Below are 27,719 nucleotides of genomic sequence, written 5' to 3' on the forward strand. Positions count from 1 at the left end.
ATTGGAAATCGTTAAATTAGGTCTAAAATTATTATTTTCCATGAAGTTAAGATCGTTTTTCAGAAACACACTTTCTATTTCAAAAAAAATTACAAAAATTGTCAAATTAGGTCTGAGCAGCTTTATTTTTCTTTATTTCGATAGTTTTAAAGAAAAATATCAGGTGAATTTCGCAAACCCGAAATAATATTGTCCAATTAAACTAAAAAAATAAAAAACCTTAAAAGAAAAAAAAAACGTGTCAAAAAACTTTAAAAAACGCACAACAAAATCAATATACGTAAAACAATTTTAACTGAAAAAATTTTTAGAATTGCAAAAAATCCGTAATATTTATTAAAAAATTCAATAACTTGTAGGCGAAAAAATAATTAAAAATTAGGTAAACAACTTAAAAATTGATCAAATCGTATTCGGAAAAAATAGCCTAAAATTTTTCTAGTCCCAATTTAATTACGAGGTGCGTACAAAACTTGATATACGTAATTGAAAAAGTAGTTTGTTTGGTTAATTACCATATCAAATTGAGTTTTTGTGTTTTTAGCCTTCCGCTTAAATTTTCCGTTTTACTCGGGAGCGTGCGCATTATCTCGTTGAAAAATTGGCTTATTTAACCCTCGCACTTGCATGCATTTGTTACCCAAGTCGCTGTTGGAAATTGGGGGAGACTTCCCACCATATGATACAGCACCCTTGGGTCTCGCAGCTTGCGTAAGGCCAAGGAAATTGGGACTATCTTCGACGCAAATGTGAAATTAGATTTTTTACGTTTTACTACTGGTTTGTTATGATTGGAATTATGTAATATTTTGGGTCAGGCGAGATTGTTGCGGATGTTAGCAATGATGTAGGTCAGTGATTTTTTAATTTAATTGCTTGATTTTCTTGCCATTAACACGAAATTATTGTAATGTATTTTAATTAATTACCACGTAAATGTAAAGCTTTTTAAATTTTCGGGCGAATAAAATAATAATTAAATGTGAGCTCACTTGAATTTCTCTTTTGGCATTTACGATTCTCAATTAATTTTATTTTTATTATTTTATACCAGAGCTGAAACTTTGCTTTATTTAGGGGAAGTGAAAATATTTCTCTCGGAGGAATTCCACGATATGAAAATGATTTCATATTCTCTTTCATTCTCTTGAAACACTACCACTCCATTATTCGACAAGCCGATAACATGAAAAATTTCTGTTTGACTTCTCAACGAAAGTCTTTTTGAATAAAAAACAAAGCCACTCTAAAATTTTTGCAAAAAATTACAAATATATGCTTAAAATTTGACAATATACCCCGGTCACCAAAAAAATTATAAAATTAAACCTACAACAATCTTAAACCTTAATTACCAAAAATATAACGTGGCAAAATAAATAATAATAATAATAAAAACTCCTTTTCTTTTTCAAAAATAAAAAAAATCGCCATCGCTTATTTTACAGAAATCTTACAAATTTTACAAGGTAGACCTCACAAACCCTATGTCGACAAAAAGCTCATAAAAAATGCCATACAATGATACAATAAAATATAAAGTGTTGTATTTGAAAAAGTCGAGTTATTACCATTTGTAATTTGTCATTTAAAAAAAATCGTAGTAGGCGATGGAACATCGACTCCGAGTTCGTCTTTATGTCAGAAAATGTGCTAAAGCTTAAGGAATTGACTGGAAAAAAGTTGGTTAAATGATTCTAAAATTATGAATTTTTTGTGAATCTATGCACGACGATAATTTAACACATAAATTGTCATAAGTCAAAAACTATTTCAACTACTGCCAAAAATGTAACAAAAATTTAGTTGTATATCTTATTTTGTATTAAATAAAAATATTTTTGAAATGTGCCTCATTGTCGGACCCATCGTTTAAAAAAATCAAGTCAGTAGCTTCGATAGAAAAAAAGTTATAAAGCTTGCACGCATCCCTGGATCAGCCTGTATGTAATTCAAAATTTCAAAATTAGCTCAAATCAAAACTCCATTTTTCACTTAATTTTTGTAACAGCAAATAAATAACGCAGAAAAATAATCATCACAAATTGCTGCTTTCCTATTGGCCGCCATAAGATAAGAGTGGTCACGTGAGGTACGGTAAATACTGCTTTTGCACAATGTGCTTCAAAATTATTTTCATCTAGTCGTCTAAGAAATTTTTTTACATATAAATTTTTCTGTGCCGCTCTACTCTTTTTGAACCAGATAGTTCTGTCAACAGTGACAGTTGTCAATCGAAATAAATTAACATAAGAGGTTAATTAGAGTCAATATTTTTTAAAGCGGCATTTTTTATTTTATTCGGTAATTCCATAGACTGCTAGATAAAAATATAAATATCAAAGTAAAAATAATAATAAAATAAAAATTTTGACAATTTTTCGACTAAGCCTTCATTGACTGTTACAAAAAGTCTTTCTATCAAGAGGACTTATGTCGCATGACACTTCGTATTTTAAAACAAGGTGTCAAAAATTTGAAAAATTTGGAAGATTTGGTAGCTAAACTTTGCCAAAATTTTGTAAAAGCAAAGCAAAAAAATTGTCAAATTAGGTTTGAAATGTATTATTTTCCCTTATTTTATTAACTTAGAGCGTTTTTTATTTAAAAAAAATCACTAAATGTAAAAGATTTTGCCAGAAAAGTAGAAAATCGCTAAAATATGACTGAGATTATTATTTTCCATGAAGAATAGTTTTAAAGTTTTTCTTATTCCAAAAAATTTTACAAAAATTGGCAATTTAAATCTACAATGCATTATTTTTTCTTGTTTAGGTGGTTTTAGAGTATTTTTTCAGTAATAAACTCACTGAAAATCGTTAAATTTTGTCCAAAATTTCGTAAAAGCAAAAAAAAACGTCAAATTAGGTACAAAAAAAATTTTGATTGATTTTCACGAAAAAAATCATTTAAAATTTAAAATATTTTGCCAAAATAAAGTAGACAATCGCTAAGTTAGTTCTAAAATGAATGCTTTTTGCTCATTTTAATAAATTAATAGAGCGTTTTTTGTATAACAAAAATTACTAAACTTGAAAGAGTTTGTCAAAAGAAAGTAGAAAATAACTAAATTTGTCTGAAATCACTATTTTTCATAATGGTAAAATCGCTTTTCAGAGAAAAACACACATCAGTTCCGAAAAATTTTACAAAAAGCGTCAAAGTAGTTTTGATTATTTCGATAGTTTTAGAACATTTTAGCATTAAAACACACACTAAATTCTAACAATTTCGTTAAAACAATGCAAAAGACGCCCTAAATTTAGTCCAAAACTGTATCAAAACAAAGGAATAAAAATCGTTAAATTAGGTCCAAAACGCGTTATTGCTTATTTCAATAGATTATAATCATTTTTCACCAAAAAAACTTACTAAACTTAAAGAATTTTGCCAAAACTATGGACAAAATTCGTGAAATTGAAGTCTGAAATGTTTAGTTTTTTTAGTTTTTGCAAAACAAAAATTGCTAAACTTGAAAGATTTTTCAAAATAAAGTAAAAAATCACTAAATTAAGTTTGAAATCATCATTTTCCATGACGTTTATGTACCTATGGGTTTACCGGAAAAGCAGACGCTATTTCAAAAAAAAATTACAAAAATCGTCAAATTACGACTAAAGAGGACTTTGTCGCATGACACTTCGTATGTTAATCAGATGTCAAGTTGTTTTCTTGAATATAAACAGTAGATAAAAATTACTTTATTTCACTAAACGATAAAAGACTACTTTATCTACTGAAATTAGTAGATAAAAGCACTCTTTAACATTGAGTACAAAAAAAATATGAGCCGAAGCAATTTGAATTACTCTATCAAACCTTTCAAAACATCCTAAAATGACATGTTGTTGGTGTTAATTTATACAAATTGTTTACCACGGTTTCCTTTTATAAGTTACATAAAAATTATTTTGACATTAGAGCTTCATAGAAAAACTTTTTGATCTCGCTGTATCACTGCTGTCTCTTCAGTGTTTAAAGTATAAACAAATTAAAATTATTTCTTTATATCTTTTTAAATCGAAATTGGTTTTTATAGCTAATATGTTAATAAACTGGAAAAAATATCTGATCATAAGCTCGAGAGTGCACCAAAAGTGAAAATAAATATTTTCCCGTTAGAAAATGAGTGTTTTTCGCATAAAATGTGTTTGTCACAAGACGCGTCAAAATCGTTTACATAAGACCTTTCATTTTTCGATCTAATTGCGGCGTTTGATGTTCATCTCACTTTTACTTTTCCACCGAGAGCAATAACACTCCCCGACCTTGATTTGATAACCTCCGTCGTTGTTTGTGAAAATTTCGATTAGCGTCGTCGCTAAAACGACGAAAAAGTCATCAAATAATAACCCTCAGCGAGAAAATTAACTCTCACTCTCTCATCACACTTCGATTATTCCCAAGAAGGTGTTTCTCCGCCCCCGAATTAATCGGCCCTTCTCTTCACCGATTTGTCACGATTTTCATTTCAAACGGACCCTTCGTCGCTTTGTTTTATTGAATCGAGGACGCGATTTACCCCGCCATTAACTCGATTAGAGAAAATCGTAAATTATCGCGCTGCTTCGTGCCAACAAACAGATAAATCCGGAGTTTGACCGTGAAGTGGAGGCCCGATTTTGGAAATTTACATAGCGGACGCACGCACAATGCCCAATTAATCAATTTATTACAATTGGGCAATTTGGCCGACAATGAGAACGATTTTCGGGGCGAAGAAAAGAGGCCGGAACTAGAAGAATGATTTATGCTTCGAGGGATGATTTACGACCCCATCGACACCAAATTACAATTCGACACGAAGAATAACGACGCTTTGAGACTGACCTGAATAACCAACTGCTAAAAATATTCAGATTAACACGTTTTAATTCGAATCGCAGATGGCGAGGGCGATTCGAATTTACCGCCGCGGTCACGTGGAAATGACAAGTGACAAGTCATGAACTCATGGCAAAAATGTAGTTATACTCGTTTCCAAATTAATGTGCATCAAAGTAGTCGTGAAAGGGGTCATGCAAAAATTCAAAATTCCCTAAAAATTATTTTTTTAAATAAAAAATATAAACCCCAGGTAGCAAAAAATAATTAAAATTAACAACACAATTAACATAGGGTAGCAAACATAACAATTTTTGTCATTATTGATGTGATTAAATTTGTTCTGAATGACATTAATGACACTTTTTTTGTAAATCAGCCTTTAAATTAAGTAAAGATGCATTTAGACTTCTACAACCTACTTGATGCATTATAATGAAAAAGAGTACCTATATGTGTAATTAAGAAATAAGACACCGTGTTGTACAGGGTGTCCCAAGTTTTAAAGCCGACGTAAAAATAAATATTTCTAATTGATTAAAAAAGTATTTCGATAGTGTAAGTAGGAGGAGTAAAAGTGCTAGTTTATGTGGCGAAGCTGAACATTTATTTTGCCAAACGTAGTGAAAAAAAAAATTTCGAACAAGTTTATTAATTTAACGATTGATGACTAGTGCAGTTAGTAGTGTAAAATGTGGAATGCTGATGGTCTGCAATATACAGAGTGTCCCAAGTTTTAGGGCCGAGGAAAAAATAAATATTTCTAATAGATTAAAAAAAAATTTGATAGTCTAAACGAAAGTGGATTAAAAACACTTTAATTTAATGTGTTGATAATGTACAAAATTTTTAGCGTATTACGGTGAGACATTAAAAATTAAAATTTCAATTAACTGGAATATTTTCTACATGAAAAAATTCTTTGATTTTTTTCTGTAGTATTTGTGAAAATAGAATAATGATAAAGTTGATAGGTTTTGAATAATTAACATTTTAATATTAAAAATCTGAAACTTGGAAAATTTTCAATATTAAAATGTTAATTACTCAAAATCTATCAACAGCAGTTGGAATTAGAAAAAAATCAAGAAATGTTATCATGTAGAAAAGATTCCAATTATTAATTTTTTTTTCCAAATTTGGTATTTAGGGTCTCACTGATATACGCTAAAAATTTTGAACCATATTAAAGCATCCAATTGAAGTCTATATAATCCTTTGCACTAGCAATTTTTTTATCAATTAGAAATATTTATTTTTATGCCGGCCCTAAACTTTGGGGCACCCTGTATAACTAAAAGTGTGTTATAACCAACTAATTTTTCGGTTAGCAAAAAGCAATATTTCACATTTGTCATTTCGTAAAGTAGCTTGAAATTAAGACTTGGCACTTATCAATATTATTGAGAAAAACAATTCGTGATAACATTATTCAAGAAATAACTATTTAATCAATTTAAGTGGAAGAGTTATAAAAAAACACAATTCAACACAGTTATGAAAAAAAGCTTATTCCCTAATGGTAATGTATTTTTTCAATTAAATTTTTATTAAAATATGTACATAAAATTTCATTTAATAAAGTTATTGTCTGAAAAAGTCTTATTAGCTTTTTAATAATTTAATGGAAACTAAAATTATAGTAACTGCCAGCCATACAAATATACTCGTTTTCATATTAATGTGCATCGAAGTAGTCGTTGAAAAGGTTCATTTTAAGGTGGCAACCATGCGAAAATTCAAACAATCACAACTTCAATCTTCCTAATAAATTATTTTCTCAAATAAATATGTGCAACCCAAATTTTCAGATAGCAAAAAATAATTAACATAGAGTAACAAAGATTTTTGTCAGTATTGATGTGATTAAATTTATTTCTTAATAACGTTAATGGAACTTTTTGTGTGAATCGGCCTTTAAATTAAAGATGCATTGATGCACATTAATATGAAGAAGAGTATAGTCATTCTGAATACTCAATCTATTTAAAAATAAATAAAAAGATATGAAAAATTTTGTCAAAAATCAATACCCGCCACTGGGCTGAATTTTCTATTGTTACTATGACAACTTTTATTTCTATTACCATAGATACACACATATTTCAGTGCGTTTCTATAGCAACTATATACATTTACTAACACCTGCTTCTCAGTCGACTCGTCGAGGATGGTAAAAGAGGTATCAAAACTTTTCACCAAATTTCAAAAATTTTGAGCCTATTTGAATTTGAAGAAAAACAAATATCTGATTAGTAATTAATACATTTTTTAATTTGTTTTGCAAATGTCTAAAAATCAGTAAAACAGAAACATGTCTTGTATTGTTGTAATTCCAAAAGCTTTAACAAAAAAATAAAATTTGAAAACATTAAAAAAATCAATTACAAATCTTACAATAAATTTGATATTTAAAAAAATCCTATTAATAAACACTAAAAAGTATCAAGAGCATAAATAACAATTTTAATCCCGAGAATGTAGGTAATACCAGAGGTGACCAAAAAGTGCCGTGGGCATTTTATTTAAAAGATGATATTTATCCAGAGATGCATACACGACTTTTATCCCACCGGACTAAATTAATAATACCATAATAAAATAATAAATTTGTCAAATGCCAAATAATTTATCAAAATATTCACTTCATTCAGTTTCAAAAAGTTTATGTGTAAAGAACCCTCAAAAGAATCAAATAATTGTATTTCAGTTTATAGATTAAAAATGACTTTTCAAACTTTTGGATGTAACTCACAACTCTTTAAAAAATTACAATTTTTTTTATTGAGCGTCAAAATCGCAAAAAAAATTAAAAATCAAACAAATGTAGGTAATATTGAATTTTTTGATAACACAAATAAACAAATCAACGAGAAATTATTTACAATTGTAAATTTTGTGTAAATATAAACACGCCGAGTACTAGTAAAAGCCATAAATTTAGCAATTCCTAAAATAAGACTTGACTCACCTCTTGGTCGAATTGAGATCCGCAACAAGTAGCCACAATCTGAAAACAAAATAGAGTGATGACAAAAACGTCTGATTTAATTACGAAAATGCTTACAAAGTTTCCGAACTACGAGTAAAAAATCTTTCACAACTCGAATGAACATAATGTAATAATTTTCGAAGAAAGTAATTGAGAAAGTAAAAAATGTCGAAAGAATTCAAACTTACGCATTAATAACGGGCGAAATTCACATTTTTAAAAACCTGAAACGCAAAAACATCATAAATATTTTAATTATTGTATAGTTGACGCTTGGCTACATCCGTCCTTGATTGAAATCTCTTGGAGAGATCATCGCAAAAGTTGGATTTGGTCGAAAATTCGCAAATAATTGCATTATTTACGGTAATTGTTCGCGTCACGTTCCAACCATCGATTTCCTCTCGAAAGTCGATTGAGTGCGAAAAAAGGGAAGAAACTCGCGATGAGTAAGTGGATGGATGGAGTAATCTAGCACAAGACGCGATAAATGTTAAGCAATGTGAAACAAGAACGCACAATCGCAATAAACAACGGAAGGAGGAGGATTACGGATGCAGTTAACTCGGATCAGCTTCCACTCGGACTGGATTAGAAGTGACGTTTTTCCTACCATATAGGAGAGGAGGACTCCTGAAGACGATTAGGAGGCAGTGAGAGGATCGATGGAGGAGGGAACAGCAACTCGGAAGCAATTTGCTACAAGCCAATGCAAAATAATACGACTCTACTTCAAATTTCAACATATTTCTCATCTTTAAGTGCAGTATAGTAGATTTTTAAATTTTTAATATTCTTTTTTCTATTCTGCGTGTGAAAGAAAGCTTATTTCGATACCAAAACCGATGCTTTAAGGCCTAAGGGATCATTCCACGAAATATTTCAAAGTTTTTTTTCGGACACCTGTATTTACGTTTTTTGTAATTTTTGAAACATTCTGTTTTTATTAAATAAAAATTAGTTATTATTATTATTATTATTTATATCAAATAATAGATGTTTTTAACTGTAGTACATTTATTTTTCAAATAAAAAAAACAGGAAAAAATACCGTTTTGGAACATATTACATACAGGGTGCATAAAAAGTATGGATCCAAGCTTTTTTTCTATTCATATGCTTTCAGAAAATAATGATTTAGAAAAATTAAGGTGCTATAAAAAATGTATATGTGTTTTGAGAATGAGAAATTTTGTTTTGTTTTTGAGTTATCCGATTTTTTTTTGTCAAAATGACAACTTATATGATAGTTGTAACCATAACCTTCATGAAAAAAAAATGATTTTACAGTAGGTTGTCATTAACAAAAAAATAAAAATGCCGCAGAACTCAAAAACAAAAAAAAATCGAAAAAGTCAATTTTATAGCACTATGTTTCTTCAAAAAATAAATAATTTAAACAAAAAAAAGTGTTTTGTTCCATAATTTTGATTCAACCTGTATACAAATTATTTGATCTAAAATTTTTGAAAAAACAGATCACTCAAATTAAAACAAAAACAAAAAAAAATTCAAAATCAATTTTTGCTATTTTGCGTCTGTAATAAAATTTATTTGGATACCAAAACCGATGCTTTAATGAGCCATTTCAACACCAATTAGGGTGCTGAAATAGACTAGTGCAATTTACTTTCTAGAGGTTGGTAATGGTGATTTTCAGCGGCGTTTTGAGCGATATTAATGTGCATAAAATATTTACAGTATTCATTGTTAAAACAAATTTTTCAATATACTCAAGACCTGACACTTCGACTTTGTGATATTTACTATCAACCACCTTATTAGGACGAAAGTTCCTAGATTTTGAAAAATCGATTTTTATGTTAAAAAAAATACGTGAAACGCGTAAAATAAAAAAAAACATAAAAAAAACTTGCGCCATAAGTCATTTGTAGAAACTTGTTCTTTATAATCATGAACTCGTTCCACAAAACTTGCCTTACGAAATGCGTTGTTTAATATACTATTTCACTACGATTCGAAAAAGTACCATTATTTAGTAGTCGAGAAGTTGTGAAGTTGTTTTTTTTTCTCCTAAAAGTCAATAATCATTTTCATTATTGACCACGAGCAATAATGGATTAGAGGTGGGTAAATAGAGATATTGGAGTGTATTCCAAGGATACAAATATGTCTAGAATATTATTATTTAAAACTATTATCATCACAAGTACTAATAAAAAAATTTCAAGATAAAATTAATGCAAAAGCAAATATAAAAGACTTAAACTTCCTCATTAAAAAACATCATCAGTATAAACGCACCTCTAATTCTTCTAACAAATAGGTTTTGCACAACTTTTTAATTATTGAATACTAAATTTTTTTTTGACTATTTAAATTAGTTTGACGTATCCTTGTTATTGAAATTTATTTTTGATTATTTAATAAAAATCCTCCAACTCAATTATTAAATAATGCACTCCGCTACGCGTCGTGTGTCAAATTAATTTCGCCCAATAAAATGTCAGTTACAATTTTTCATTCCGACATTTAATTCTCCATATACTAATGAAAAAAATTTTGAAAATTGATAAAATTTCCGCTAAAAATAGACAATGAATGATCAGAACTAAAAGTTGTGTCAAAACTGGAAAACAACAAACGCAATTAAAACAAGCTGTGCTATTTTTTATCCAGTTGGTGACATTGAAAAAGCATTAAAATGCCCGTTAGTGCTTTTAGTTTGAAATTAACGGACTAGAAAAATTCACTTTTTATAATTTCTTAACATTTTTTAATGCCAACTGAAACGCGAAATGAAGTAGGAGTGATTAATAAAAATTAGAGAAATTCTTTAATTTAATTAACATAATTATACAGATTTAAAAAGTTGGAATGTTTAGCACATTGTTGAAAATTCTTATAACCGGTTTTTACCATTGAACCACTTATTAGAAACCATGAGAACTAATGACACGTCTGCGATAAAAACAAACTTGATTATACACGTTTGAGCAAAAATAGACCAACAACAGTCGTAATAAAGGAAAAACTTCCAATTTCCAGACAATAATGAGCCAAGTCTTGTTCCCCAGAGACTAATCTTCCGATAATTTCATATCTCTCAACTCATTACAACTTCCATGAAACGCAATTCACACTCTGCGTATGAAGGGTCAATACGCTGTTGTAATATTTGATGTTAGTTTTGGAGTTAATTGCGGGCTCCGGCTCAAACATGTTATTATATGCGACTTAGTGCGGCCTCAACAAGTGTAATTGACATGTTTACACATTTTTGACAGCTATAGGACAAGACATGACCAAAAATTTTAGGCTTTCAGAGAAAACTGAGAAATCAAATTACACAGGCCGACAAAAAAAAGTCATGTCGTGACAACTTGACAAATTTTATATCATTTTAAAAAAATCATTAATCAATAACTATTAGGCCGATTTCCTTCAAATAAAGACCATTCTAAAGGGATGGCCTTGCACTTTAGAACGATATAAAATTTGAAATTGAATATTAGCAAACTTTTCTTTGAACAGTGTTCCAAGAAGTTCGAAGTAAATCAAAATAATCTAAGAAAAACCCTACGAGTAATTTTTTTTCTTCGTCACCATCGTGTAGAGTAAGAATCCAAATTTTTAAAATAATATACCGAATAGTTTTTAAGATATGATTTTTTGAAGTTATGGTTTGCTAATCAAGCATTGCTCCATATAGGAGAAATACATGTTAATCTTACTTAAAATTGCATTTTTATAAAAGAATTTGTTTTAAAACTCTTCTTTTGCTTAAAAATGGTCAATTGCACCTTCTAAACTGTTGTAAACTGTTTGTTTACTTAAAACAAATAAAGAGTACATGCGTATTAATTAAAGCAAATAAAGAGTTTTTTGTTGTAAAAATGACCACTGATCATTGAGCAAAGAGAATCTAGAAGTTCAAGGCACGAGCCTTAAATGTAAGGGCAAATCTTTTTCAAATCAAATCACTTTCCATTCAGATTTCGACTTGTTCACTTTGTTCTAGCTTTCTGAACTTTTTTGAAAATGTTCTGAGCAAATGCTTTCTCATCACTTTCGAGTGATGTTAAATGCAATAAGTCACATGATTTATTTTGTTGCTACATTCTACGATTAGCTTCAGTTAGCTTGTAGGTAGTAGTTGTTGTGATAACATTAGTAGCAAGTGATAAAAAAGCATTTGCTGAGAAGATTTTCAAAAAAAAGTTCAGAAAGCTAGAACAAAGTGAACAGGTTGGAAACCGAATAGAAAGTCATTTAATTTGAAAAAGATTTGTTCTTATAATTAAAGCTACTGATTTAAACTTCTAGATCCTTTTTTGCTCAATGATCAGTAATCATTTTTAGAAAAAAAAACTTTTTATTTGCTTTAATTAGTACGCAGGTACTCTTTGTTTGTTTTAAGTAAAGAAACAGTTTTTTGTTTATTCTAATTAGAACAAAGAAGGTGCAATTGACCATTTTTAAGCAAAAGAAGAGCCTTAAAACAAATACTTTTATAAAAATGCAATTTTAAGTAAGATTAACATGCATTTCTCCTATATGGCGCAATACTTGAATAGCAAACTTTAACTTCAAAAAATCATATCTTAAAAACTACTGGGTATATTATTTTAAAAATTTGGATTTTTACTAACAAAAAGATGCTCTACACGATGGTGATGAAGAAAAAAAAATTACTCGTAGGATTTTTCTTAGATTACTTCGATTTACTTCGAACTTCTTCGAACACTATTCGAAGAAAAGTTTGCCAATATTCAATTTCAAATTGCATATCATTCTATAGGGCAAGTCCATCCCTTTAGAATAGTCTTTATTTGAAGGAAATCTGCCTAATAGTTATTGAGTAATGATTTTTTAAAGTTAAAGTATTTTAAATTCATTTAAATTAGAAAAAAAATATTTAGTTCAAAGTGTGTGGACTTTTTGAAAATTTTTTTAATGCATTTGATTTGTCTTACTGAGACGAATAAAATGATATAAAATTTGTCAAGTTGTCACGACATGACTTTTTTTTTGTCGGCCTGTGTTATGAATTAATCAAAAAACAGTCAGTGACCAAAAAGTTTGGTGCATTATTTGTGCGTTATATTGAAGCACGCAGTTTCGCTTTGTGCTTCAATATTAAAACATTACGTTTTAAACAATTCCTTCCCTACAATTAAAATTTCTCCCGCCAAACACCCAATTAAATTAAACCAAGCGACTTGATGCACGAGTGCTCTCATATACCATACAACTCGCTAATTACCGTTTTTTGTGTTTGTATTCAACTCCCACATAATTTGGCCCATTTTCCCCCGGAAAAAGTACCATCTGGTGATCGGATTAAACGGCTTGATTTACGTCCGCTATTGTTTCGTCTTTGTCCCGTGTTCGATTAGTATTCAGGGAGGTTTTTACTCGTGTAGTAAATGTTCCAGAAATGCGATTAGTCTAGCACCACCAAAATTTGAACATTAGTTGAATAAATTTTTGTTAACAATAGCAGTGAATGCCAATTAATTCGGCATTTGCAGCATCTTGACATTTCATTGTTGAAATTTGCGCAACATTTGCGATAATCAAATGAGCAAAGCATTTTTTGTTGCAACGATTCGTCCGTTTCGACAGCGAGATTATTGCATTTGAAGGTAGAATAAGCGCAAATTGCACAAAAGATCTTGCAAATCCTTCAGTGAAATCAAATACCGACTCGATTCTTACAAAAAAAAAAAAAGGAACAGCGATGAAGTGGAAGCATAAATTATTCATGGGTTGTGCCGCCTGCTCCAGGAAAAATCGCCGGACTTGGGGCCCGGACTTGGCATGGCACTACTCAAATATACTGATTTGAGAAGAATAATTTAGATATTTGATAAAATGCAATCATTTATTTTTTTATTATCATAAAATGCTTATCATTTTCAAAGCATAGTCGTTGCTAAAATATAATTATTGTTTTGTAACTTTGAGATAGAAATATTGTTATAAATAAGCCCAATATTTCATGTTTTAAAAAAACAGAAAAACAAAAAAAAAATAAAAGTAGAGAAATGCATACTGTTGTAAATAAAAAATACAACAAGCTAAATAATGATTTCAATTCAAGAAAAGTATAAGTATAATAATATTTTTTTTCTGAAATTGTCCCCAAAATAGCCCGTAAAAAATCTCCGTAAAGTAAACGAAATAGTTCATAAACTGTGCATGTGTGTAATGTTAGATGCATAAATTACATACTTATAAATAATATTTTTATTTTTTCACAACCTGTAACTTTCAAACAAAAAACCAATATTTTTTAGTTTCTAAAGTTGTGTTTATCTACGTTAGTTATAGTCCAAAAAATGTTTAAAAATGTTTATTGCAATAAATCTTGCAAAAAAACTAATAATATTTGTTTTAAAAAAATAGAAACACAAAAAGTGTTATAAGAGCAGAGAAATTGATACTGATGTATATAAAAAATAAAACAAACAAAAATCTATGTTCTAAAAATCTGGTGTGAACATCACACGACTTTCCTTACCCTACTTATTTGGAAAACATCCTTATGACAGTAATTTAGTGTTGGAAATTCGAGTAGCACACCAACGTTTTTGGTGCCTTGAAACTATAATTCGCTCAGAAATGTAAAAATATAAGTAGGTCAAATTTCAGCTGTTTACAATATAAGATAAGGAAAGTAAAAAAGTATAACAATCTTTTTTCCTGAAGTCATCTGTAAAATCACCCAAAATAGTCTGTAAAGAAGTACTTTTCCGGACTCATATATCAGATGTCCGTAAAATAAGTGAGTAATGTTAGTTGCATCAATTAAACTTAAATATTTTTCCCCTTCACTTTAAAACAAAAACCAATTTTTATTATTATTTTTATCACGCCCCAGAGAAAAAAGCTACGTAAGGTAAGATACCAAGAACATGAAAAAAATGTAAAAAAATCTGGTGTGAACATCGCACAACTTTCCTTATCCTACTTATTTGGAAAACATCCTAATAACGACAATAATTTGCGTTAGTGCCACCTGCCGGATTACATGCAAAATATATCATAGTAGTCCCGGGTTCGAGTCTTTTAGTTCGGTACCCACACACACACAATTTTTTTGCCAGAGAATTTTTTTAAACATTTTTTTCCATGTTATCTTTCTTGGAATTTTTTTCTAGGACGCAAGTTCTGAAACACCCTGTATAGTCCAAAAAAGTTTAAAAACTTCAGAAGGTAATTCTTAAAAGCAATAGAAAAAATTTCCATTGCTTGAATTTGCTTACATCAATAAGAAATCAGAAAAAAAATTCAAAAAAACTCTACAAAAAAAAAATGTTTTGTCTTAAATGGTCCAACCACAGTGCATAAGAAGCACTAGTAATTTCAGTGCTAGAAAAAATGCTGAAATTACTTAAATAGTTGAAAAAAGAATTTTAAAAGCCTCACAAGAGTCCCCCTTTGAAATATTTAACAGTTTTTTTCCGGTCACCCTATATAAGATTTAACACTTGATCTAACGTTTATAATAGTTTAAGTACATTTTTTAAAAATTTCATACACACAATAAGAGATTTTACAAAATATACTTAAAACACTAAATGTGAAGTTACATTAACTCACCAGAAGTTTTAAAGTTTTTGAAAGAACAAAATCTAAAATGCTAACAAAATTCTAAACAAATAACAAACAAAAAAATAAGTACAAACATCAGTTTATATCTTATTATTATAAGAAATAAAAAAAAATAACAACAGAAGTTGAGATAATAAGAAATTCGACAACTGACTAAAGTCCATTCACATTTTTATCAAAAACTACAGGCTGTTCCGTCTAAACCCCACTTTAGAAGTATTGGGAGTTGGAATAATTGTATTTATTTGAAAATTGGTACATAGCCATAAACCATTAAGTACTCCTAAATGAAAATATTTTCAAGATGGCGGCACTTCCGGTTATACCGGAAGTCGGTCTCAACTTTCTTATTTTAAATGGAAAGGTATATTTTTTACTGCGTTTTTGGATTAATCGGGTTATTTTAAGGGAGTTTTCATCAGCTTTCCCTATACCTAAATTTAGCCGTTTTTGAAATATTTGGAGTTTTTCAAAAATTTTTGGATTTGCACCTTCCACTTTAAAAACCGTTAACTTTGCCATTATTTAAGATTTTAAATTCGTTTTTTTTTGCCGTTTGAAAGAGAAAGCTTAGATCCTTTTTCTAGTGTTTTCAAATTTTGAAAAAAAGTAACATATCCCAAAATTTTAAGGTTACTTTTGTAATAATTCAAATACTCATAACTCAATATTTTCAAACGACATACCCCAATTTTTATTTAACTAAATAGAAGAGAATTTAATTGTGCATTGATCTGTATTAACATTCCCTATACCTAAATTTAATAATTTTCAGGTTATGGGCTTTTTTTTTAAATACTACAGAAAATTTATTACTAGCCACACTCGTTTTCACATAGTTTGCTATGGAAATCAAAAATGTCAAAATTGTTTCTCAATAAACGTCGACAGTGACTTATTATTTGACAAATAGTGCCAAAATATGGAGAATCAAAGTTATGCAAACTTAATTATTATTGATAGTTTCTACCATGCAATCATTATTTAAAGCTAACAAGTGAGAAAAATTTATTTTTGTTTAATGAACGATATCATAATTTTGTTACACTCTCCATAAATACAAAACAAATTAATTAAATCTAAGTTTGAGTAGCTTTGACTCTCCATATTTTGGCACTATTTGTCAAATAATAAGTCACTGTCGACATTTATTGAGACACAATTTTGACATTTTTCATTTCCATAGCAAACTATACGAAAACGAATGTGGCTAATAACAGATTTTCGGCAGTCTCAACAAAAAGTCACCATAACTTAAAAATTATTAAATTTTGGTATAGGGAATGTTAATACAGATCGATGCAGAATTAAATTCTACTCCATTTAGTAAAATAAAAATTCGGGTATTTCATTTGAAAAATTTGAGTTATGGGTATTTGAATTATTACAAAAGTAACCTTAAAATTTTTTGGTTTGTTTTTTTTTTCAAAATTTGAAAACACCGAAAGAAAGATCTAAGCTTTCTCTTTCAAACGACAAAAAAACGAATTCAAAATTTTAAAAAATAGCAGAGTTACCGATTTTTAAAGTGGAAGGTGCAGATCCAAAAATTCTTGAAAAACTCCAAATATTTCAAAAATGGCTAAATTTAGGTATAGGGAAAGCTTAAAATAACCCGGTTAATCCAAAAACGTAGTAAAAAATATACCTTTCCATTAAAAATAAGAAAGTTGAGACCGACTTCCGGTATAACCGGAAGTGCCGCCATCTTGAAAATATTTTCATTTAGGAGGACTTAATGGTTTATGGCTATGTACCAATTCTCAAATAAATACGGTTATTTCAACGGCCAATAGTTCTAAAGTGGGATTTAGACAGAACACCCTGTATAATTTAATAATATTGAATCGGACATAAAATAGATTTAACGTTCATTTTTTTAATAAATTGTGTGATTAGACGCCTAAAGAGAAAAAATTGATAACAAGATATCGGATTTGTTATTCTTAATTAAAAATTAAGCCGGCTTTGCAGTCCGGAAGGAGCAGAAAATGGCGTAACTTCCGTTCGAATTTGCATCGACGAGGACGGAAATATGATTAATAAGGCGATTGCAAAGGAAGGGAAGATTTAAGACAGCTTCCGGGACAATTGCGAGAGAAAAATCAATTTTTGCAGGCTAGACTAACTAAGTTTTAAATTTTTAAGTTGTGATGGTTTAAGATAACTGCGAGTTTTATGACGGATTTGAGCTTTATTACAGATAATTTTACTCCAATATAAAGCGAATTTTTTAATTTCTTGTCCCCAGCAGCGCGTAACAGATATTAGAGTCGATCATTCGTCTCGCACCTGCCAACGCCACCATTCCAAATTTAATTTAAAGCCTCGGAGAACTCACTTTTATTCCCAATTTCTGGAATTACACCGCGAATTGCACGTTCAAAAAATATTAGAAAAATTCGAAACTTCGGAATAACGTGTTCGAAACTTGTATAAATTGCCTCCACTCTTATCAATTATTTGAATTCGCGATGAAGCAAGACGTAAATGTCAATTTTATTCCCGCTTTCACTCTCTAATGACAAAATTCCTCCTAATTGTTGCATTTTAATTTGCTAGTAAGTCGAGGTTGAGGCAAACAAAGAATGTTTGCGGACTTTAGTCAACAATAATTACTTGCAATAAATCAAACGGCCCTTAGAAACATCTGACATAAATCAAGTGGATAAATGTTCGACATCTGCTGATTAAGTTTGACAAATGCTCGTTAACAATTAATAGCTTTTGGATAGGAGAGCGACAAGCTTGAGTTATGGCGGACTTGAGGGGAAAAATAAAATTGAGAGCGATTTTCTGAATTAATGCTTAATTACGAACTGTATACAAAGTTATTCATTCAGGAATTTCAAGTGCTGAAAGGCCCATTCATTTTAAACATTTTTGAGCATAAAAAGATGAATGACTCTCATTTAAATTTTAGGGAATTAATTTTTTTCATTACTAGTTTCCTACACTTTTTTGTGTGAACTCAAAAATATTTTTTTCAATTTGTTTTTATACTTTACTCTTTTGTAGTCTCGAGGACTAGTTTTTTATTCTTCCTGATTTTTATCATCAAGCCATTCCGACACTTTAACCCAACATTACTTTCTGCTTTTTCATTTTCTTTGATTTTGTCATTTCAACAATAACTCTTTATTTTTAATTTTTGAAATATTAATGGAAATGCAATGTGTGCAGTTTTTACCTCAAATTTTTCTTTAACTCTCATTTACTCTGGAATTTTTTGGGATACAGACTAAACTTTATCTCAGACTTTTCTTCAAAATTAAATCTTCGCTTTCTTCATTTTTCTCACTTTCTTCTTTAATCCTTTCATTACTAGTTTTCTACCTATTCTTCACTTCTTATTTCTTCATTTTTCACTTAAAACTTCTACACTTTTTCAGTGTACTTTTTTATTTTTATCTTCAATAATTCTGTTACTTCAACAATAATATCTTCTTTCATTTCTAATATCTTTTTAATCTTCGAGTCATGAATCTAAGAAGAATAATTGCAATTTTTGCCTCCGACTTTTCAGATGCATTTTTCTTCATATGTAATTTTTTTCTTTTCTTCAATATGTAAATCTCCACGTTCTTCATTATTTTCGCTATTCTCACTGAATATTTCAAAAAATTAATTTTCTTCTTTCATATTTAGGTTTATTGGTCCACTTTTTCTTCCTTCTTACTCAGTGTTTGTCTTATTATTTGTTATCTATTATCTTAATTTCCATAAAACATTAAAATTAGTTCATTTTCTTCGATTCTAACACATTCTTCATTTTGAAGTCTAGTGTCTACAGTTGCTTCATTCTTCCTGATTTTATAATTAAACACCCTGATATTAACTTTTCTTATACAGGGTGAATATAGAGTATGGAACCAAGCGGTTTTATTTTTAATCATTTGCCTCCAGAAAATAATAATTAATATAAATTAATGTAATATAAAAAATGTGATCGTATTTTCAGAACGAAATTTTGTTTTGTTTTTGAGTTATGCGATTTTTTTGTCAAAATTGCAATTTATGTGAAAAAATTTTTTTTTAAAAATTAAAAATAAAGCAGATAGTTGTAATCCTTAAAGTATAGCTTTTATGAGAAAAATGATTTTATAGTGGGTTGCCATTTAAAAAAATATTTTTTTTGTAGAACTCAAAAACAAAAGGAAATTTCGAAAAATTTTATTCTTGTTAAATCATCACATTTTTATAGTACTTTAACACTCATCAATTAGTTTTTCCAAAAAATAAATAGTTTAATCAAAAAACGTTTGGTTCCATACTTTTTATTCACCTGGTATAATTAATATAATAAATTAATATAATATAATTTCTTCTTTTCTTCAGCCTCACACTTTTCTTCAATTCGTAAATCTTTAAATCTTTAATTTTTTCTTTTCATATTAAACCTTTAGAAAATTAATACAGCTTCCTTCCTTTTTCAGTATTTGTCATTCTCTTCTCACTTTTTCATTTTCATAACATTTGTGTTTTTATTTTTTGCTACCTTCATAACCATCAGCTTCCGTTTATTTTCAAAAACATTTAAATATTATTTATTGCTTCTGATTTCTCATCTTGAGCCAAGATTTGTTAACAATTTCCTCATTATTTTTTGATTTTTATAAAACTTTATTTCTTTCATTCTTCGTTTTTGTTTCGTACATTCTTCACGCCTTCCTCATCAAACTTTATAGACATTTAAAAATTGAAATTAAGCTTAACTTTGAAATTTTTAATTAAAATAAAATAAGAAACATATAACTAAGTGCTTTTCTTGTTTTGTGAACTCGACATATTCTTCTTTCCCATCTTCAATAATTCGGCAAAATTTCTCCATTTCTTCATAAAAGTATATTATTTGCAATTTTTGCCTCACCACAAACTCTTCTTCAAATCTTAAATTTTTCATTTCTTTCTTTTCTTACTGAACGTTTAGAAAATTTAAGTTTTTGTCACTTCTCTTCTTAATTTTAATTTTTATAACTTTATTTAAACATTTTTATCTTTGATCTTCAAATTCTTCAAATGATTGTATCTTCAATAATTAAATCAAACATTGTTTTCGTTGTTAGATATTAACTTTTCTTCCTTTGGGTTCGTTTAATCATTAATCGATTTTTCTTTCTTCATTCTTTAAACGTTCTTCACGAAACTTTGTGAATATTTGATAATCTAAAATAAACCGCTGGCTCTAGGCTTAGGTAAATGACAAACTTGAGGAGAAAAATAAAATTGTGAGTGATTTTCTGAATTAATACTTAATTACGCACGTATTCAAAGTTGTTCATTCGGAATTTTGAGCTTGTGAAAAGCCCATTCATTCATTTTGAATATGTTTGAGCATAAAAGACAAATAACGCTAATATAAATTTTAGGAAAGTAATTATTGATGTTTTTAGTAAAATTTGGACAATAAGAGAGCAACATTCCAGTCGAGATTAGGTCACATGATACCCACCTACATTTTACCTTGTTTGATATTCGTTTCAGAAAGTTAAATTTTGATAATTTAATTCACTTGTGTAATTCGAAAACTTAATTTTTCGTGTGACTCAAGAGAAAACTATGTTGATGTCCTTCGTGTGTAATAATTTAAAATTACGGAAGGTTTGGCGACATTTGACATGTTTGGTAACCAATTATAATAAAAATTGAATATTTTTACAAGAATTAAAACTATGTAATCGCCTTCTGTGCTCATCCTTGAATTATTATTACCCTTCTTACAAGCATTTTACCACTTCTAACATTTCGTAATTACCTCCCATTTGCACAGCTTTTAAACTTGGCTTCTTACACCCCTCCAACCCTTTATTCCTCAGATAATTACTCCCGCCTTCACTCTCCCAAATCTCCCATTCCATATTTCACCCCAAAAAAAACTGGATGGCACCTTGTCGTGAAAATACGAAATTAATTTAAAGCAGATGCTTGGCAATTTTAATTAGTGAGATGGGTAAATGTAATTTGAGTTCGATTGGAAATTTTCATTGACGTTTTAACAGTGTTAACGTCGACCTTAATGGCTTAAACGCAGGAAAAACCGCTACTGACCTCCATCGAGTGCGATTACGGGTAAAAATAGTTAATGTGGCAATTCAATGCCTAATTGTGACTATTCTTTACGAGGAAAGAAGTTAATTTTATGCTAAAGTTGGGTATTTGGGAGCGGAGCAATTTTCTTTACCATTAAATGAAATTTAGCGAATCCGTTTAAGTGCTAATTTCGAGGCGGTGGAAGCAAAGGCCTGCCCGAGGGCACTGTCTTTGTGTATTGATACTTTGTACTGCAAAAAAAAAAAAACAAAAACTCTGAAAAAACCTTAATTTTTCAAAAAAATATCAACAAAAAATTATATTTTTGTGTCTAGAACTTTTTTCTAAATTTCAATATTTACATCATTTATTTTTTGGTAAACTTTTTTTTTAATTCCTTCATAACTATAGTTTTCGGTTCTTTAAAAAGTTCATTTCCAGAAATATTTAAACTGTCATTTTTTCTTTCTTCCATTTCAATTTTTTGATAAATTGCATTTTCTTCATATTTATTTTACTGCAAATTTCTACACTTTTCAAAGCCATAAATATAATCTTCATTTTCATATCAGAGATTACATTTGTACTATTTTCTTTAGTCTTCATTTTCTAAATTGTTTTTACTGTTCTGCAGTCTAGAACTACAGTTTTTTCATTCTTCGTGATTTTTATCATCAAACAATACTTTTTTCTTTTCAGTTTTAATAATTCCGTTGCTTCAACAATACTTTCTTCATTTCTAAACTTCCAGTCATTCATCTAAGTACAATATTTGCAATTTTAGCATCAGACTCTCCTTAAATTCTCATTTATTAAACACAGACTAAACATTTATATATAAATCTTCACATTCAACCTTTCAAAAAAATTAGTAGTATCTTTAATTCATTTAGCTTTGCTGATCCACTTTTGCTTTCTTCTTAGTTACTGTTTATCTTTTTGTTTCTTAAGTACTAACTTAATTTTCATAAAAATTCTAAAATTTCTTTTCGTATTAAACCTTCAAAAAAATTCAGCTTTCTTCTTTTTTCAGTATTTGTCATTCTCTTCTCACTTTTTGTGTTTTTATTTTTGTTATCTTCATTACGAACCTTCGATTTTTTTGTGCGTTAATATTTAGAAATATTTAAACATTATTTATTATTTTCGATTTCTTTAAATAATATCATTTTGAGCCAAGATTTGGTAACAGTTTTTTCATTATTTCCACTCGCATCTTGATTTTTATAAAACTTTGTTTTTTTCATTCTTTGTCTTGGTTTTGTTCATTCACGCCTTCCTCACCAAACTCTATAGACATTTAAAAATTGAAAATAAACTTAACTTTTTTAATTACATTTTAAAATGATAAACACCACTAACTACTTGTTTTGTGAACTAAACTTTTACACGTAAATCTTTAGATTTTTTATTTCATTCTTTTCTTATTGAATATTTAGAAAATTCAAGTTGCTCTTTTCTTCTCTCAGTTTTTGTAATTTCGCTTCTTACTTTTCATTTTTATAACATTTAAATTTTATCTTTGATCTTCAAATAATTTTGAGCTTCAATATAAAACATTTTCTACATTATTTTCATCTCGCATTTTCAATTAAATAAGACATTGTACAACATTTGCAATTTTTGACTCAAACTTTCCAATTTGAAAATCTTTAGATTTTTTTTTTCTTTGTTATAAGACCTTTAGAAAATTTAAATAGCTTTCATCATTTCTCAATGTTTGTCATTTTTCTTCTTACATTTTCATTTACTTTTTCATTTTTTATAACATTTGTGTTTTTTGCTATCTTCATTCATTTAGAAATATTTAAACAAATATTTATTGTTTTTGATTTCCTCAAATTCTATCATATTGAGTTCAGATTTGGAAACAGTTTCATTATTTCCACCAGCACCTCCATTTTTATAAAACTTTGTTTTTTTTCATTCTTCGTTTTTGTTTTGTTCATTCAATTAAAAATAAACTTGACTTAAAAAAAATTAATTGAATTTTAAAATGATAAACACAATTAACTACTTTTATTGTTTTGAGAACGAGACTTTCATTCATAGACATTTGTTATTTAAAACATTCAAACATTCTTTATCTTTGATCTTCAAATTCTTCAAATGATTTTGAAGAATTTTGAGCTTAAATATAACATTTTCTCCATTATTTCCATCTCGCATCTTCAATTACATAAAACATTGTGCAACACTTGCAATTTTTGCCTCAAACTTTTTTTCAATTTGAAAATCTTTAAATTTTTTCTTTTTTTCTTTTGTATAAGACCTATAGAAAATTTAAATAACTTTCATCTTTCATCAATGTTTGTCATTTTTCTTCTTACATTTTCATTTTCATAACATTTGTGTTTTTATTTTCACTATCATCATTTTTTTTAAATATTTAAACAAATATTTATTGTTTTTGATTTCCTCAAATTCTATCATATTGAGTACAGATTTGGAAACAGTTTCATTATTTTCACCAGCACCTTAATTTTTATAAAACTTTGTTTTTTTGATTCTTCGTTTTTGTTTTGTTCATTTAATTGAAAATAAACATGACTTAAAAAATTTTAATTGAATTTTATAATAAACACAATTAACTACTTTTCTTGTTTTGTGAACAAGACTTTTCTTTAATACGTAAATCTTTAGATTTTTCATTTCATTCTTTTCTTACTGAATCGTTAGAAAATTTAAGTTGCTCTTTTCATCTCTCAATTTTTGTCATTTAAAACATTTAAACATTCTTTATCTTTGATCTTCAAATTCTTCAAATAACGTTGAGCTTGAATATAACATTTTCTTCATTTTTATCTATCTCGCATCTTCAATTACATAAAACATTGAGCAACATTTGCAATTTTTTACTCAAACTTTTCTTCAATTTGAGAATCTTTAGATGTATTTTTTTCTTTCTTATAAGACCTTTAGAAAATTTAAAAAGCGTTCATCTTTTCTCATGTTTGTCATTTGTCTTCTTACTTTTTTATTTTCATAACATTTGTGTTTTTATTTTTTACTATCCTCATTCATTTAGAAATATTTAAACAAATATTTGTTCTTTTTGATTTCCTCAAACTCTATCATATTGAGTTAAAGTTTCTTCATTATTTCCACATCGCATCTGTAACATAAAACTTTGTGTTTTTTCATTCTTCGTGTTTACTTTTTTGGCTTTTTTACCACCAAACTTTATAAACGTTGGCTTAGAATTTTTTCATAAAATTTAAAAATAATAAACACATTTAACTTATTTTCTTGTTTTATTTTCATTTTTAGCTCAAGAATATACAAAGCAAAGTAAAAAATGCTGCGACAATCATTATTCAAACAACCTCCCTTGTAGTGTTTTTCCTCCCCTTATGAAAATCATTCCGCAGCCCCTAATGCCTGCACTCGATCTCATCAAGCAAGACATGATTAAGCTGTTGTAATCCTGCCGACAATACCGCTTAAACCAATAAGATTACCAAATTAAAGGATAACACCCGACCTATTAATCAAAGAAGGTCCTTTGTGACCCCCGGAAGCTTGAAAAACAAAGGCCTAGATTACTCAACGTTTCGTGAAAGGCTCACCTTAGATTTCCATACGCACATACGTAACGAGCGAATTTTTGGGTAATAAAACCGAAATTAATTAAGACTTCACGGATGACCTCTTTATTCAATTCCGGAGTCTTTATATAAATTGAAACGGTTCCGTTTAATGGCACACCGGCCGTTCAACAGTCCTGGAATAACCCGTCCAAGGAGGTTGAGCCGAAATGAAGATTCAATTCCTTCTATTTTGTGTTTTGTGCGCGGTTGAAGGGCAGAATTACGTTCCGGTGATTAAAAACGGAGTTCCGGTTGATACACCGGAAGTGCAAGCGGCCAAAGCGGCGCACTTTGAAGCCTACGAAAGGGCCAAAATACTAGCAGCGAAGAGACCCTCAACCGGAAAATATAGAGAGTACAAAGTAGCAAAAAATCAACAACAACAACAATATCAACAACAAAGATACTACCAACCAGCCCATTATGAAAATCACGTGATTTATGAAGAACCTCAGCACCACTACGCCCTGGCCGCCTATTCCTCGGGTAATTATTTCACTCATTTGTTTAATTAATTCAAATCAAATGGAGAATCTCGACGAAAGTTAATTTAATTCTGCACTAATTTGGCTTAATTTCTGCAATAAGTTTATTCATTATTCATTTCGTAACAAAGATTTCAACGCCGCTAAAGTTACAATTAATTTGAATTAATTTCTTAACAGAATGACATCTTATTAGATAGAAAACAACTTTAAAGTTATTTCTTTTCCTCTTTCTGCTTCACTGGCCGCTTTTTTTTCGCTTTCATTAATAAACATCTTAAATGGTGCAGTTGGTAGGGCATCAAAATGTATAACAAATTCTAAAGAAATTTACTCACAATTAAAAAATACAACTTCTTGTTTTCTACCACTTGCTTATCAATGATAAAAAACTTCCTATTACTGTTATTATTGGTCACAACCAATATAAAAAAGTCGAAAAAAGCCCCACTAATTGATAAAAAATCCGTACTGGTGCAGTTGGTAGGGCGTAAAAAATTTTAATATGCTTTAACCATCTTAATTTGACTTAATTTGTGCAATAAGTTTATTCATTATTCATTTCGTAACAAAGATTTCAACGCCGCTAAAAATTACAATTAATTTGAATCAATTTCTCAACAGAATGACATCTTCGCAAATCGACGTTTCGTCATAAATTGTAATTTCTAGACTAAAACAATTATCGTAATTAATGAGCTTTTAGTTGTAGCATTTAGTTATTACAGTATCCAGGTCGCTTGATATTTATCGACGTTAATAATTATATTTGGAATAATAAAATTAATACACAAATGAACACAAAATCTATTTGATGAATTGACAGAAATTTATGGATATTTCGCAGCAGAATGATAATAATTCATTTATAAAGCAAATTGTTAACTTACAGACAATTAATTAATGACATAGGCCGGAAAAGTACTTCTTTACGGACTATTGAACCAATTTCAGACAAATTCTATTGAATAAAGAAGTTTTTTTTTGACTTTTTTTTAAATAAGCCATTATCTAAAAAACAATGTACTAAAAAGTTGACCGCCCCCCAAGCTTTCATAAATTTTAAAAACTTAAACTTTAAGCAAAAATGTTATCTTCTCTGAAACATTTTTTTTTTACTTTTTAGTACATTTTTTTTAAATCAAAGCTAACTTTTAAATAATATTTTTTCCGAAATATATTTTTATTTGAATTGGCAACAGTAAATACTGTAAAGTGACCTGAAAATCGCCGATTTTCATTCCACAATGATGCCAACTCAATTTTATTAACCGAGCAAAAAGCTGTAAACAATACTAATTACATGCAACCCACATACTTAAATTGATACCACTATCAAGCTTCATACTTCAAATACCGTTTATTACGTCCCTGCCTGATAACTCTTATCAACGCAAATAGCGTTTGAATACTAGAATTAGTGTTGTCAGATCACAAAAATAAAATTCACCAAATCCGAGTTAAAAAAGTTGTCAAATTTACACCTACTTTCACCAGATTCTAAGATTACGATTTAAATCCTTGCAATAATATCGAAAGCTTTTTTTACATAAAATTTGTGGTTAAATCTTAAAATTAAAGTAAAAAATCATAGTATAATCTTTTCTTTGTGATTTTTGACTCGATATGGCAAAATCTCGCAAAATTTTCAGCTTAAACTATCGAAAAAGACAAAAATAACATTACTTTCAAACAAAATTTTGCTAAATAATTGCGTTTCTAGCTGAAAAATGTATTAAAACGCTCGAAAAATGCAAAAATAATATAATTTTTGACTTAATTTTTTGAATTTTTGGTTTGGTTAGTACAAAAACGTGCTCAACAACATTTTCGACCAAATTTTGTAGTTTCTTAGCTTATTGTTGTCTTAATTGTGCTTAAAAATCAGTTAAATCAAGTGAAACAAACAAAATACCAACAAAACAATTCTTCTTTGTGATTTTTAAGTGTTTTTGGTCAAGATTTTGCGAGCCTCTGATTCAAAAACGAAGTAAGTCAAGCAAAAGAAACCATAAAATAATATCAATTTCGATTTAAGTTAATTTATGTTAATTTTTAGCCTATCTAAAAATTTTCAAAATTTTTTGTTATTCAAAAACACTTAAAAAAGACAAAAATTAAGCCGAGTTTAGCCTGTTTTGTTGAATTTTTAACGAAATTATACAAAATAATTATGTTACATAAAATAATTTCAATTTTGATTTGAGTTTGTAATTT

At 28.7% G+C, this 27,719-nt stretch overlaps 2 protein-coding genes across 5 annotated transcripts in view; one reads left to right on the plus strand and one right to left on the minus strand.

The window, feature by feature from the left end:
* The window catches only part of LOC123004196 (putative polypeptide N-acetylgalactosaminyltransferase 9), a 115,579-nt gene that overhangs the window by 62,638 nt on the left and 25,222 nt on the right, over positions 1 to 27,719 (minus strand). For 2 of the 4 annotated variants that reach the window (XM_044397334.1, XM_044397331.1), the window contains exon 3: positions 7,796 to 7,834. The gene's annotated coding sequence lies outside the window, so the exon portion shown is untranslated. Of the gene's footprint in view, positions 1 to 7,795; positions 7,835 to 8,004; positions 8,392 to 27,719 lie in introns of those variants that run through there. The other 2 variants (XM_044397333.1, XM_044397332.1) reach the window with 2 other exon arrangements.
* The window catches only part of LOC123004199 (cuticle protein 18.7-like), a 3,610-nt gene continuing 1,040 nt past the window's right edge, over positions 25,150 to 27,719 (plus strand). The window contains exon 1 of the mRNA XM_044397336.1: positions 25,150 to 25,503. Within this exon, the coding sequence (XP_044253271.1) occupies positions 25,185 to 25,503 (319 nt within the window). The 5' untranslated portion in view covers positions 25,150 to 25,184. The remainder of the gene's footprint in view (positions 25,504 to 27,719) is intronic.

The sequence above is a fragment of the Tribolium madens genome, unplaced genomic scaffold (assembly GCF_015345945.1).
Source record: "Tribolium madens isolate multiple individuals breed KSU strain unplaced genomic scaffold, Tmad_KSU_1.1 Scaffold_1;HRSCAF=32;Tcas5.2_LG8, whole genome shotgun sequence".
Classification (NCBI taxonomy): domain Eukaryota; kingdom Metazoa; phylum Arthropoda; class Insecta; order Coleoptera; family Tenebrionidae; genus Tribolium; species Tribolium madens.